The sequence below is a fragment of the Balaenoptera acutorostrata genome, chromosome 6, assembly GCF_949987535.1.
Source record: "Balaenoptera acutorostrata chromosome 6, mBalAcu1.1, whole genome shotgun sequence".
In the NCBI taxonomy this organism is placed as follows: Eukaryota; Metazoa; Chordata; class Mammalia; order Artiodactyla; family Balaenopteridae; genus Balaenoptera; species Balaenoptera acutorostrata.
The window spans coordinates 75,158,214-75,174,277 of NC_080069.1; the positions used below are offsets into that span (position 1 = coordinate 75,158,214).

The 16,064-nt window shown below is 43.7% G+C and overlaps 1 protein-coding gene across 2 annotated transcripts in view; it reads right to left on the minus strand.

Moving 5' to 3' along the window:
* Positions 1–16,064, minus strand: part of APBA1 (amyloid beta precursor protein binding family A member 1) — a 240,165-nt gene that overhangs the window by 73,404 nt on the left and 150,697 nt on the right. For both annotated transcript variants that reach the window (XM_057549372.1, XM_057549371.1), the window contains exon 2: positions 12,194–13,450. In XM_057549372.1, the coding sequence (XP_057405355.1) occupies positions 12,194–13,381 (1,188 nt within the window). In that variant the 5' untranslated portion in view covers positions 13,382–13,450. The remainder of the gene's footprint in view (positions 1–12,193; positions 13,451–16,064) is intronic.

Below are 16,064 nucleotides of genomic sequence, written 5' to 3' on the forward strand. Positions count from 1 at the left end.
TTCCGCACAGGGAACTCTGCTCAATGTTCTGTAAAAACCTAAATGGGAAAAGAATTTGAAAAAGAATAGATACATGTATATGTATAACTGAATCACTTTGCTGTGCACCTGAAACTAACACAACATTGTTAATCAACTATTCTCCAATATAAAATAAAAAATTTAAGAAGTAGTATATCCTTCAAAGATAAAAAAGTTCTAATTAAATATAAATTTAAAATATTAAAAAAAATATTAGGAAATCTCTCATTTCCAGCATTTTTGGAAACCTCCTACCTGGAGCCCCCCAAGTTCTGGTCCACCCTGGACTGGCTGCTGCCTTGTCCTGTTACACAGTTGTCATCTCCTCCCCCATCACCCTGGGCATTGCTTTGCCTGTTTCCCCTGTTAGATTCCGTTTCCCGGATCCCATCTTCTTTCTTGAGTTTGATTTACACTCCCATTTTGGGGAAGCAATCCTTTAGTAGCTTCCTGAGTAAAGGTGCTTGGGAGGTAAATTTTCTGGGACTCTGTGCAACTGAAAACATCTTTATTCCACCTTCACACTTAATTGGAAATTAGACTGGGTGTAGGCCTCCCAGTTTCCAGTGTTGCTTTTGAGGAGTCCATCACTATTTTGATTCCTGCTCATTTGTAACCTGTTTTTACCTCTCTGAAAGCGTGGAGGATGTTCTCTTTCTCCCTTCTGTTCTGAAATTTCTGTGGATCTTTTTTATTTCATTGTTCTAGGCACCCAGTGGAATCTTTTAATCAGGAAACTCTCATGTCCTTTGCTTCTAGGAAACAGTCTTTCACAATTTCTCAATTTTATCTATGTTCCTAATTCTTTCCATCCATTGCCTTAATTATTCTACTTTCTTGAAGATTTCCTCTACTTTGTCTTCTAACCTTCCTACTAAAGGATTTAAAAAATTCCTGCTGCCATTTTTTAATTAAAAAATTTTGGGTGGATTAACCAAGATGGCGGAGTAGAAGGACATGCTCTCACTCCCTCTTGCGAGAGCACCAGAATCACAACTGGCTGCTGGACAATCACTGACAGGAAGACCCTGGACTTCACCAAGGAGGATACCCCACGTCCAAGGACAGAGGAGAAGCCACAGTGAGACGGTAGGAGGGGCGCAATCAGAGTAAAATCAAATCCCATAACTGCTGGGTGGGTGACTCACAGACTGGCGAACACTTATACCACAGAAGTCCACCCACTAGAGTGAAGCTTCTGAGCCCCACGTCAGGCTTCCCAACCTGGGGGTCCGGCAACGGGAGGAGGAATTCCTAGAGAATCAGACTTTGAAGCCTAGTGGGAATTGACTGCAGGACTTCGACAGGACTGGGGGAAACAGAGACCCCACTCTTGGAAGGCACACACAAAGTAGTGTGCGCATCGGGACCCAGGGGAAGGAGCAGTGACCCTGGGGGAGACTGAACCAGACTTACCTGCTGGTGTTGGGGGGTCTCCTGCAGAGGCGGGGGGTGGCTCTGTTTCACCGTGGGGACAAGGACACTGGCAGCGGAGGTCCTGGGAAGTGCTCCTTGGCGTGAGCCCTCCCAGAGTCTGCCATTAACCCCACCAAAGAGCCCAGGTAGGCTCTAGTGTTGGGTTGCCTCAGGCAAAACAACCAACAGGGAGGGAACCCAGCCCCACCTATCAACAGTCAAGTGGATTAAAGTTTTACTGAGCTCTGACCGCCACAGCAACAGTCAGATCTACCCACCACCAGAGCCTCCCATCAAGCCTCTTAGATAGCCTCAACCACCAGAGGGCAGACAACAGAAGCAAGAAAAACTACAATCCTGCAGCCTGTGGACCAAAAACCACAGTTACAGAAAGACAGAGAAGATGAAAAGGCAGAGGGCTATGTACCAGATGAAGGAACAAGAAAAAACCCCAGAAAAACAACTAAATGAAGTGGAGATAGGCAACCTTCCAGAAAAAGAATTCAGAATAATGATAGTGAAGATGATCCAGGACCTCGGAATAAGAATGGAGGCAAAGATTGAGAAGATGCAAGAAATGATTAACAAAGACCTAGAAGAATTAAAGAACAAACAAACAGAGATGACCAATACAATAACTGAAATGAAAATTACACTAGAAGGAATCAATAGCAGAATAACTGAGGCAGAAGAACGGATGAGTGACCTGGAAGACAGAATGGTGGAATTCAATGCTGCAGAACAGACTAAAGAAAAAAGAATGAAAAGAAATGAAGACAGCCTCAGAGACCTCTGGGACAACATTAAACGCAACAACATTCGCATTATAGGGGTCCCAGAAGGGGAAGAGAGAGAGAAAGGACCAGAGAAAATATTTGAAGAGATTATAGTCGAAAACTTCCCTAACATTGGAAAGGAAATAGCCACCCAAGTCCAGGAAGCACAGAGAGTCCCATACAGGATAAACCCAAGGAGAAACACGACAAGACACATAGTAATCAAAGTGGCAAAAATTAAAGACAAAGAAAAATTATTGAAAGCAGCAAGGGAAAAATGACAAATAACATACAAGGGAACTCCCATAAGGTTAACAGCTGATTTCTCAGCAGAAATTCTGCAAGCCAGAAGGGAGTGGCATGATATATTTAAAGTGATGAAAGGGAAGAACCTACAACCAAGATTACTCTACCCGGCAAGGATCTCATTTAGATTTGATGGAGAAATCAAAAGCTTTACAGACAAGCAAAAGCTAAGAGAATTCAGCACCACCAAACCAGCTCTACAAAAAATGCTAAAGGAACTTCTCTAAGTGGGAAACACAAGAGAAGAAAAGGACCTACAAAAACAAACCCAAAACAATTAAGAAAATGGTCATAGGAACATACATATCGATAATTACCTTAAACGTGAATGGATTAAATGCCCCAACCAAAAGACATAGACTGGCTGAATGGATACAAAAACAAGACCCATATATATGCTGTCTACAAGAGACCCACTTTAGACCTAGGGACACATACAGACTGAAAATGAGGGGATGGAAGAAGATATTCCATGCAAATGGAAATCAAAAGAAAGCTGGAGTAGCTATACTCACACCAGATAAAATAGACTTTAAAATAAAGAATGTTACCAGAGACAAGGAAGGACACTACATAATGATCCAGGGATCAATCCAAGAAGAAGATATAACAATTATAAATATATATGCACCCAACATAGGAGCACCTCAATACATAAGGCAACTGCTAACAGCTCTAAAAGAGGAAATCGACAGTAACACAATAAGAGTGGGGGACTTTAACACCTCACTTACACCAATGGACAGATCATCCAAAATGAAAATAAATAAGGAAACAGAAGCTTTAAATGACACAATAGACCAGATAGATTTAATTGATATATATAGGACATTCCATCCAAAAACAGCAGATTACACGTTCTTCTCAAGTGCGCACGGAACATTCTCCAGGACAGATCACATCTTGGGTCACAAATCAAGCCTCAGTAAATTTAAGAAAATTGAAATCATATCAAGCATCTTTTCTGACCACAGCGCTATGAGATTAGAAATGAATTACAGGGAAAAAAACGTAAAAAAGACAAACACATGGAGGCTAAACAATACGTTACTAAATAACCAAGAGATCACTGAAGAAATCAAACAGGAAATAAAAAAATACCTAGAGACAAATGACAATGAAAACACGACGACCCAAAACCTATGGGATGCAGCAAAAGCAGTTCTAAGAGGGAAGTTTATAGCTATACAAGCCTACCTAAAGAAACAAGAAAAATCTCAAGTAAACAATCTAACCTTACACCTAAAGAAACTAGAGAAAGAAGAACAAACAAAACCCAAAGTTAGCAGAAGGAAAGAAATCATAAAGATCAGAGCAGAAGTAAATGAAATAGAAACAAAGAAAACAATAGCAAAGATCAATAAAACTAAAAGTTGGTTCTTTGAGAAGATAAACAAAATTGATAAGCCATTAGCCAGACTCATCAAGAAAAAGAGGGAGAGGACTCAAATCAATAAAATCAGAAATGAAAAAGGAGAAGTTACAACAGACACCGCAGAAATACAAAGCATCCTAAGAGACTACTCCAAGCAACTTTATGCCAATAAAATGGACAACCTGGAAGAAATGGACAAATTTTTAGAAAGGTATAACCTTCCAAGACTGAATCAGGAAGAAACAGAAAATATGAACAGACCAATCACAAGTAATGAAATTGAAACTGTGATTAAAAATCTTCCAACAAACAAAAGTCCAGGACCAGATGGCTTCACAGGTGAATTCTATCAAACATTTAGAGAAGAGCTAACACCTATCCTTCTCAAACTCTTCCAAAAAATTGCAGAGGAAGGAACACTCCCAAACTCATTCTACGAGGCCACCATCACCCTGATACCAAAACCAGACAAAGATACTACAAAAAAAGAAACTTACAGACCAATATCACTGATGAATATAGATGCAAAAATCCTCAACAAAATACTAGCAAACAGAATCCAACAACACATTAAAAGGATCATACACCACGATCAAGTGGGATTTATCCCAGGGATGCAAGGATTCTTCAATATATGCAAATCAATCAATGTGATAAACCATATTAACAAATTGAAGAATAAAAACCATATGATCATCTCAATAGATGCAGAAAAAGCTTTTGACAAAATTCAACACCCATTTATGATAAAAACTCTCCAGAAAGTGGGCGTAGAGGGAACCTACCTCAACATAATAAAGGCCATATATGACAAACCCACAGCAAACATCATTCTCAATGGTGAAAAACTGAAAGCATTTCCTCTAAGATCAGGAACGAGACAAGGATGTCCACTCTCACCACTATTATTCAACATAGTTCTGGAAGTCCTGGCCATGGCAATCAGAGAAGAAAAAGAAATAAAAGGAATACAAATTGGAAAAGAAGAAGTAAAACTGTCACTGTTTGCAGATGACATGATACTATCCATAGAGAATCCTAAAACTGCCATCAGAAAACTGCTAGAGCTAATTAATGAATATGGTAAAGCTGCAGGATACAAAAGTAATGCACAGAAATCTCCTGCATTCCTATACACTAATGATGAAAAATCTGAAAGAGAAATTATGGAAACACTCCCATTTACCACTGCAACAAAAAGAATAAAATACCTAGGAATAAACCTACCTAGGGAGACAAAAGACCTGTATGCAGAAAACTATAAGACACTGATGAAAGAAATTAAAGATGATACCAACAGATGGAGAGATATACCATGTTCTTGGATTGGAAGAATCAACATTGTGAAAATGACTATACTACCCAAAGCAATCTACAGATTCAATGCAATCCCTATCAAATTACCAATGGCATTTTTTACAGAGCTAGAACAAATCATCTTAAAATTTGTATGGAGACACAAAAGACCCCGAATAGCCAAAGCAGTCTTGAGGCAAAAAAATGGAGCTGGAGGAATCAGACTCCCTGACTTCAGACTATATTACAAAGCTACAGTAATCAAGACAATATGGTACTGGCACAAAAACAGAAACATAGATCAATGGAACAAGATAGAAAGCCCAGAGATTAACCCACGCACCTATGGTCAACTAATCTATGACAAAGGAGGCAAGGATATACCATGGAGAAAAGACAGTCTCTTCAATAAGTGGTGCTGGGAAAACTGGACAGCTACATGTAAAAGAATGAAATTAGAATACTCCCTAACACCATACACAAAAATAAACTCAAAATGGATTAGAGACCTAAATATAAGACTGGACACTATAAAACTCTTAGAGGAAAACATAGGAAGAACACTCTTTGACATAAATCACAGCAAGATCTTTTTTGATCCACCTCCTAGAGTAATGGAAATATAAACAAAAATAAACAAATGGGACCTAATGAAACTTCAAAGCTTTTGCACAGCAAAGGAAAACCATAAACAAGACGAAAAGACAACCCTCAGAATGGGAGAAAATATTTGCAAACGAATCAACGGACAAAGGATTAATCTCCAAAATATATAAACAGCTCATTCAGCTCAACATTAAAGAAACAAACACCCCAATCCAAAAATGGGCAGAAGACCTAAATAGACATTTCTCCAAAGAAGACATACAGACGGCCACGAAGCACATGAAAAGATGCTCAACATCACTAACTATTAGAGAAATGCAAATCAAAACTACAATGAGGTATCACCTCACTCCTGTTAGAATGGGCATCATCAGAAAATCTACAAACAACAAATGCTGGAGAGGGTGTGGAGAAAAGGGAACCCTCTTGCTCTGTTGGTGGGAATGTAAATTGATACAGCCACTATGGAGAACAATATGGAGGTTCCTTAAAAAACTAAAAATAGAATTACCATATGACCCAGCAATCCCACTACTGGGCATATACCCAGAGAAAACCGTAATTCAAAAAGACACGTGCACCCGAATGTTCATTGCAGCACTATTTACAATAGCCAGGTCATGGAAGCAACCTAAATGCCCATCAACAGACGAATGGATAAAGAAGTTGTGGTACATATATACAATGGAATATTACTCAGCCATAAAAAGGAACGAAATTGAGTCATTTGTTGAGATGTGGATGGATCTAGAGACTGTCATACAGAGTGAAGTAAGTCAGAGAAAAACAAATATCGTATATTAATGCATGTATGTGGAACCTAGAAAAATGGTACAGATGAGCCGGTTTGCAGGGCAGAAGTTGAGACACAGATGTAGAGAATGGACATATGGACACCAAGGGGGGAAAACTGCGGTGGGGTGGGGATGGTGGTGTGCTGAATTGGGCGATTGGGATTGACATGTATACACTGATGTGTATAAAATTGATGCCTAATAAGAACCTGCAGTATAAACAAACAAACAAACAAAACAACTAATACTAAACTTTCATTGGGTTATTTGTATGGAAATATGTTAATATAATTGTTTCAGATATTTTTAAAAAAAAAAGAAAAAAAAGAAAAAAAATTTTTTTGGAATGTTCTTTTTTAAGAATGGCATCCTATTCTAATTTAGTGGCTCCCCTATCTTCTCCTACCCTTCTGAGGATATTGATGAGTGTTTTATCCTGCTCTGAGTACTGCCTTTATTTCTCCAAGTTCCTTTTCCATTTGCTTTTTTTGTGTCTTTGTCTTTCATGTTAAGAGATGTTCGTCAAATGTCCGGAGATCCTTGGATATCCACTCATATTTAACAGTGGGTCCCAAAAAACCTGTTGGAAGATCCATGAGCAGTAGTAACCTTCATTGTGTGGTGATCAGGTAGGGAACCAGATTTTATGCTGGAAAAGCCCCAAACATGAGTAACTGTAGGTACCTACTCTTGGGTCTTTCTCTTTCCTCAGAGAGGAATAGTCTAATCTCCGGCTGGGGCTGGGGGCTGGGAGGGGGTAGGTTCTAAGCCTGATGGCTAAGAATTCCAAGGCCTTCTCAGAGTCTCACTGCTTAGTGGGCCCTGTGTTCCATAAGGCACCCCTTACCCCCTTTTTCAGCTGTGGCTAGTGTCCCCAGTTCCAGCACTTCTCTGGTTCACCCTCTCTTTACAGTAAACCTCCCACCTTCCGTGGGGGGTGGAGGAGAAGTGGAAACTTGGTGGCATGGGCTGGAGAAGGGATTTGGAGTCTAATTTCTCCTGTGACACACCTTCAAACAATCCTCTTTTCTTTTTCAGCCATACTCCTGCCATCGGAGGTATCTGGTGTCTCAAATTCCTCAGCCTTTCTTGGGGGTCCACGGCACAACTCCTCACAGACACTTCGCAGAGTAGGGAACACAGAAACCTCATCAGTGTATGAGTGAGAATCGATCAGGCTGTGCTGTAGCAACAAACCACCCCAAATCCCCAAGGCTTAAAACAACAAAGGTTGCTTCCTCTCTCACACTACATGTGCACAGGGGCAGGAGAGAGCCCGGCTCATCACGGTCACTTGGGACCCATACGGACAGAGGCTCTGCCATCCTGTGACACCGCCGTCTTAACCTGAGGCTTCAGGGGAAGAAGGTGCTCTGAGCTGCTCCTGCCTAGAAGCAACATCACACTTCACTGCTCCCATTTCACTGGCCTTGTCTTGCTCCTAGGGGACGAGGAGGTGCAGTGCAGTCATCGCTGGGCTTGAAAGCAGAGGACAACTGGCAATATGGGGGAGGGGCACTAATGTCTACCACAGCCAGTCACCACTACGGTGTTCCAGAATTTTGTTGTTCTCATCTGCTGCTGTTTCCTCTGTCTCCTGGTGATTGCGGCTTTACGTATTTTTATCATTTTACTGTCATTTTAGTGTAGCTTTTTTTTCAAATTTTGTTTTATTTATTTATTTTTAAACAGCAGGTTCTTACTAGTTATGTATTTTATACATATTAGTGTATGTCTGTTTAGTGTAGCTTTAAGAGGGAGCAGTGATAAAGACCGGTTCAAACTGTACAACACACCACTCCGAGTAGCCAAAACCCTCCCATTACGCTGTGTGCTTGCTCCCATCCATCTTTCTGATTCCACCCCCCACTCTGTTCTCTACTCAGAATGAGTTTGTTGCCTAAAGAGAGACGGGTAGGCTGCAGAACTTTTCAGAACTGGTCACTCATTAACAATACTTTTCAAGAAGGGGGCTGGGTAGTAGTTTTCAAACACATACCTAGAAAAGAGCCTTTACTAGAAGCAAAGCATTTATAAGTACTTTTTTCAGAAAACAATTATATTCACTCACTGCTGAGCATCTAGTCTACGTTCAGTAAGTCCTTGCTAACGAGCAATCCTATTTTCACATTCTGTAGGATTCACTTGCAAACAGATGCCAGTTTCCTCCAAGTATGAGAAAAATGCTAAAGTTCCGAGTGAATTAAAAGTAGTGTTTAGGAGCAGAAACTAACACACCATTGTAAAGCAATTATACTTCAATAAAGATGTTTAAAAAAAAAAAAGTACTGTTTAGGGGCTTCCCTGGTGGCACAGTGGTTGAGAATCTGCCTCAATGCAGGGGACACGGGTTCGAGCCCTGGTCTGGGAAGATCCCACATGCAACTAGGCCCGTGGGCCACAATTACTGAGCCTGCGCGTCTGGAGCCTGTGCTCCGCAACAAGAGAGGCCGTGATAGTAAGAGGCCCACGCACCGCAATGAAGAGTGGCCCCCACTTGCCGCAACTAGAGAAAGCCCTTGCACAGAAACGAAGACCCAGCACAGCCATAAATAAAATAAATAAAAATAAATAATTTTTTTAAAAAAAGTAGTGTTTAGAGCAGATTTAGCTATCAGCAGATATCTCTGGCAAGTAGTAGTACAGGTGGTTTTTATTTCCATCTATTTGCATCACTGTAGTTTCTGATGTTGCTATTTTGAGAACCCACTGCTTCTGTAACAAGAATTCCAGGGCCCCTTTTCCAGGCCTGTTGACCAAAACCACAGTGGGAGAGCCCCTTCCATGAAACCACACCTGTGGTTTAGGTCTAGGTCTCTAATTAGCTAGGTCTCTAATCCATAGAGCGAACATGGGGAAAATACCCAGATAATACTTGTCCTTTAAATCAGTGGTTCTTAATTTTTTACATACTCAAGAATCCCAGGGAGAATTTACAAAACAAAAACAAACCCAATGAACAAAACCCCAGATCACTGGACCCCATCTTAGGTATTCTGGTTTGGAAAAGAAAGGTAGTAATTTGTATTTTTAATAAGTACCTTCCAGAAAGACTTCAGGCCACATGGCTTTTAATAGTGCTTTTCCATTTTCTACAACAGTATACATGGAATGAGCATTCAGTAAATATTTTTTGATGCTGAGGTAGAAATCCACAGAATGTATGTGTTTCCCCCCATGATCCCATCAAAGAGGTAGCAAATGAAGTTCTTTCCTGTAAATGTGGCATGACAGATGAAATGCAACCCACAAATTCAAATGGCTTAAAGACAACTGGTGGAATATTTTAAAGCACAGGTTTTTGGGTTTGCTTTGTATTAACTATTCATAACCCAGAAAGCCCTACTAACCAATTCCTTAGTGTCAAGTTGAATTTCTGACTGGATGGGTTTCTAAAGCATCATCCAATATTCTGGAATCAATTCTACCTCCTGAATGAAACATCTTGCAAGAGGGTTAAGCTGTTTTCCTAGTTCAAATGGATAAAAGCAAGCCCCCAGCCCTAGTGGAGGCTGGGTGATGGGTTCATCGTGAGGCTGCAGGGACCAGGTAGTTAAGCCGGTAGTTTCATGGAGCTGGTGCAGGTGAGAGAGCTGAAGGAAGAGGCCAGCATCTGGACCGAATGCTCCTGCATCTTTTTCTGGGATGGCTTTCCAAGTTTCTAAAAAGGATGTAGAACTCGGCCTCTTGACAGCTCGCTACTTTTAAAAACCTGCTCCATTTCCACTACATTTGCAAAATACTTGCTGCACTCCATCCCTCCAAGCCAGAAGGAACCTGGAGACAGCGGGAGGTCACCGAGAATTCTGCACATGAGCGCACGTATTTTTAACGGTTTGACTTTGAAGCCTGGAAAGCAGAGGGAGACACCAAGCATGCTAAACTAACTGACCCAATGCTGCCCCCTGGCTGGGAGGATGCAGATCCCTTCCCAACCTTGCCTTAAAGGTGCCCGCGATTTAATCAGCTAACAGCCAATGCTGACTTGTTACTAAAAGAGCAGGCGAATGATACCTTTCTGACCTGCATAGCCCTTTACCTATTTAAGTAAAATGAACAAACAGCTTCCAATAATTGTTTCTCACTCCAAAAGATATACCGAGAAATAGGCTGGTGCGATCATAAAATGCAGAATTAAATGAAACGGAATTTAACCTCTTGACCCTTCTTTTACCCCAAGCTCCCATTTTAAATGAAAGTGCTTAAAAATTATTCAAGAGAATGGAAAAGTGAGAGTCAGAGGAGAAAGAGAATCTTTAGAGCCAGGTAGTGGGAGTAAAGGTTAGCCTTCTTGATTTATTTTGAATAGACTGTGACACTCAAGCTTGCTGAGTTATCACATTTCTTAGGTATTTCAAAAACGGAAAATAAAATGCAGACAAGGCAGCAATAGCTTTCTGTAGCTCTTCACAAGAAAGTATATTTCAGTTCAAAAACATGTCTTTTGTGAGGTGAGGACACTCTGGTACCACCAGAGATGAAAACTAAGCCCTTCCTGAAAGTCACCGTGAAAAAACTGCAGACACCCCTGGAAAGGGCCCAGAAGAATTTCCTTGATTTCCTCCAAAGAGGCCACACTATCCATCCCAAACTTTTAAGGGGTTGCTTTAAGGCAGTGGTTCTCAAATTGTGGTCCTGGGACCAGCAGCATTAACATCACCTGGGAACTTATTAGCGACAACGTTGAGTTTCACCTGAGCCCGGAGATCCTGGAAAACAGCAAATAAGGGCTCCCCTCCCCCTCGTTTTGTGTTCTGGAAATGGCTTAGACAAAGAACCTACCTTCCCATAAGACTTGAGTAGCTCACAGGTGCCCCCTTGTTTACCTATGACAAGGCCAGACACAGACCCTCCAAATTTACGTTCTTTGCCTGACAAATGGTTAGTTGAACTGCTGATTAATCAAGACAAAATGCTTATTAACCAGCCTTTGATTAAGCTCCTCGCCTTCTTCCAGGTCCCTGAACTTTGGCCAGCTTACCACCCCTACTCAACAGCTCCTCCTGGGAATAGGCTGGTGTCAGGTTAAAACACTCTCTCATGGGCAATGCGTTCAAGCCATGCTTCATCCCACTTCCTCACACCTTGTTCTTCCAAGCCTTGTTTACTCCTCCCTCCAAAAGAACCCCCTTTGTACCTAACTCTAGAGACGCTTGCAGATCTTACAGAGGTTCTGCTACTGCAACAGTCCCTCTTCCCCTGTTACAACAGGACCTTTCCCATTTGCAATAATCCTTTCCAATAAAGTCGCTCCTTAATCCAGACTTGTTTTTCATTTGACGTTAGAAATACAAATTCTCAGGCCCCGCCCCATACCTTCTAAGTGGGAAACTAGGGGATGGGAAGCGGTGCGCCTGGAAATCAATTTCTGAACAAATGCTCCAGGAACAGTTTGAGAACCACTGATTTACGGCAACCTCTCAACACTTAACTCCCTCCCACCTGTGTTTCACTCAGGCGCGCTTAAGCACAAGCTGTTTCTGAGCATCCCCACAGATCGTTTCTCTCATCAAGTCATTTCTCAATGACAAACGAGGCCACCGAGCGCCCTCCCCTCCTGGCCGCGCGTGGAGCTGAGCGGGCCTGAACCCGCACACACTTACATCTCCATCCACCGGCCTCTGGTCGTCACAATCCCTGGTGGGACTAATGTCCTGGCGCATGACCCAGATGGGCTCTTTGGGCTCGTCGGGGGTATAAGGCGAACGTATGGTCCTGGTTTTCACCTCCTCGATGGCCTCCTTGATGTCCTTGATGGCCAGCGAGATGGCATCCCTCTTCTCCTTGCTGTACCGCTGCACCGCCTCGCCGCCAGCCGCCCTCTGCTGCCCCGCCGGCGCCTGCAGCCCGGGGCTGTCCGGGCGGCCCCCGCCCGGGGTGGGGGCGCGCTCCAGGTCCTGCTCGGCCTCGGGCATGTCCTCGGCCGCCTTGTCGAGGCTCTGCGAGCTCATGCTCTGCTTGACCTCGGCCACGATCTGGTCGATGTCCTCTTCCTGCTCGTAGCTGTCCATGCGCGGGTAGGGCGCGAACTCGGCCTCCTTCTCGGGGCTGTCGGACTCGCCGTCAGAGCGCTCGTCGTAGTGGTGCAGCCGCGCGCCCAGGGCCTCCTGGCGGTAGGCGGCCGCCTCGTCTCGCTCCTGCTCGTACAGCCGCAGGCCGTCGCGCGCGTCCAGCTCGGGTGCATCCCCGATTTCCTCGTACACGTGCTCCTGGAGGCCCCCGTAGTCGGCGTAGGGCTCGGCATAGGGCTCGTCCTCGCCGCGGTGGAAGAGCCGGTGCGTGTAGACGTAGCCCGAGTAGGCAGCGTTCATGGCCTCCTCGTGCTCCAGCGAGTGGAAGTGCAAGTGGTTGGGCAGCGCGCGGCGGTGCGTGGCCTCGGCGTGCTCGGCCTCCGCCTGCTCCGTGTACTCCTCGGCCTCGGGCCGGTACTGCACTGCGTACGCGCTCTCGTCCTCGGGGTCCTGCGCGCGCTCGGCGTCGTAGCCGTCGCGCGCCGCGGCGATCACGTCGCCCTCGGCCGTGTCCGTGTGGTTGTGGAAGCCGCTCTCCGTGCTGGCGGAGCGCGCCAGGCACTCCCCGCGCTCCTCCTCCTCCGGCTGCGGCTGTTGCTGGCCGGGCTGGGCGCGGAGGTCCTCGACGGCGCGCCCGCGCGGGGGGCGGCCCGCATAGTGCTGCTGCAGCTCCTCCTCCACCTCCGGGTGCTCCAGGTCGGCCTCCACCGACTCGTTCACCTCCCCGCCTGCCGCCTCGTCCGTCACCTCCACCTCCGCGGCCCCCTCCAAGTGGTTCATGGTGGGCGTCGGGGACGGCTGGGAGAGAGGCTGGGCCGGCTCACTGCGCTCTCATTCTGCTCCACCCGGCTGGAAAAACAAGAAGGGGGAGGGGCTATTACGTGGTTCAGACTGTAGTCAGGAGCTGAGTACCAAGATAACCATAAAAACAGCTGTTATTGATCCCATCTGAATCTCGGTCAGTTAAAAAGTGATTGCAAATTTAAGCTCAGTCTGAGAGCACATAGTTCATCTTCTTCGTAGCACGTGTCGTAATTTGTAATTACATATCTCCTTGTGTAATTGCTTACTGGCTTTCTCCCTTCCCCACCCCTCAGACTGAGAGCCTCTTGAGCCTTTAGTTCCCCACCACGCATACTATTCAGGTTCTGTTTCTGATGCATATGAATAGAGAGTACTACCAAATTGAATGAGACAATTGACAACATTTTCCATCTGCTAAGGGATAAATCTAAGTTATACTAGAAACGATTTTTAAAATAAGTTTCAAGGGAAAATAATCTTGGAATGTTTTGAATCCGTTGCTGTCAATACAAATTCGCAGCCATTCTGAGGGAGGCTATCAACCATCAATGGGTTCTCGTCCTGGCATTGCTGGCTCTGTTGCCTCCGGTTAAGTGGCTCAATTTTCCGGACCTCCACCATGAGACTGGACTCATTTCCTACAGCAGGATGTTAACAGCTATTACCTAGACAAGAAAAGACTCCGTGGTCAAATAAGTCTGGGAAATGCTGACTTCGAGTTGACTTTTCATTGTGAATATTCAAGGGGAGGAAGATACAGGATGCTGGGTTCACAAACTTATTTGACTGGGAAACACTTTTTTCCTACAGGCCAGTGTTCTGACAAATGCACTTAAAGAAACACAGACTAGCTAATTTCTAATACTCACTTCCCTCATACACCCTGGATCTAAAATTCTTTGATTCTATGAATTAGCATTATAGCTGATATTGGATAACACGCTTATTTCTTTAAAATATGGCTAGGTCTCTTTCCCTATTTTCAGAGGGACTTGCAGCTAGAGAGACAGCTTTGGTTTCAACCTCTCTCAATTCTTCTTATCACAAAATAGCTTTATAGCATAATCTGTGTACAGTGTATGGAAATAAACAAAGGATGTAAAGAACAGCAAAAACAGGCAGGACCCCTATGATTTCAAGACATTTATGGTAAATAGGTTCAACATGTGTAAACTTTTAGGGACTTCCCTGGTGGTCCAGTGGGTAAGACTCCGAGCTCCCAATGCAGGGGGCCCGGTTTCGATCCCTGGTCGGGGAACTAGATCCCACATGCGTGCCACAACTAAGGAGCCCACATGCTGCAACTAAAAAGATCTCGCATGCTGCAACTAAAGATCCCATGTGCCGCAACTAAGACCCGGCATGGCCTAAATAAATAAAATAAATATTTTTAAAAAATGTGTAAAGTTTTCTCATAGTGTTCTTTTGGAGAGCTCATCTTACAAATGGACAAAAGTGGGAAGTGAACTCTTTAATGTAATAGCAGAAAGCTCCAGGAGGACCAGGAACATCTGATGGACTCTCTAATGTTTTGATGCATTATATTCTACTCAACTCCCACCACAATGAAAGCAATTTCCTTCAGACACTATGACAGTCCCAGTAGTAAAGGAGGCCATTTTGGAGCTACCACGTTCATCTTAAAGCAGAAGTATCATCTTTCTCCCATTCTTTGATGGATCCACCACTGACTAATACTCACTAGAAAACAATTGTGGTTTAGCAGAGATGATCAATCCTTATTGCTTCCTTCCTTGATAAGAGTCCCACTTCATACAAATTAGACCTTGTCTTCTTTGAAAAACTGTGGCGTCCTCTCATTTAACCCCTGAGAGCAGTGACTGTGAACTAGGTATAAGAAAGTTTTCCAAGTACGAGTCTCCATTCAGACCAGATGGATGGTTAATGCACTGAACAGAAGAGGCAAATGCTGGTGCTGAGGGCCCCCAGGTTAGGTGGCCTCCAGTGGATCATGCAAAATACAAAACAAATATTCAATACAACACATGGACAACAACAGTCTATCCAAGTTTCCTTTATAAGGACTCTCCGGAAAAGACAACAGATAAAAACCACACTCATGTACAAATCGAAGTCTGCTGAGCACAAAGAAAGCATTCACAGGGAAGGATACCAAACATGCCAGATACTTCCCTGGGTACTGCTGCCCTGCGGTGTGTCAGCTGTGTGTGGTTAGTGTTAGCAATGCAACAACCACCATCCAAAACACCTGAACAAGCCAAGAATTCATGATAACCATGTGCAGAACTGATCAAAACACTCTTCAGTGAAAATGGCACTTTCCCTTTTCACTTTGATGAAAATCTATCGATATATGCGTCAGAAAGAGATTTGAGTTTATTCTGGGTTAAAATTGTATTTGACCAGCAAATGGTTTCATCTCATAGAGCACTGATCCAAAGGAAATGAGATTTCCATGCATGTCCATACACTGAGTTATGGTAAAGAAAGTTACAAGAAACCACTTCTTTAAGGAAAAATACTGTCAAAATAATGCAGTTTTGGTACAGTGGAGCTTTCTAGTCACTGGGTGCATTGTCCTTATACCCCCTCCCCCGGCCTCAGGGGAGTATTCCCGCACGCACCGAGTATTTCTATTTCACTCACCACCGTGGTTTCAAGAATATAGTTTGGGTTG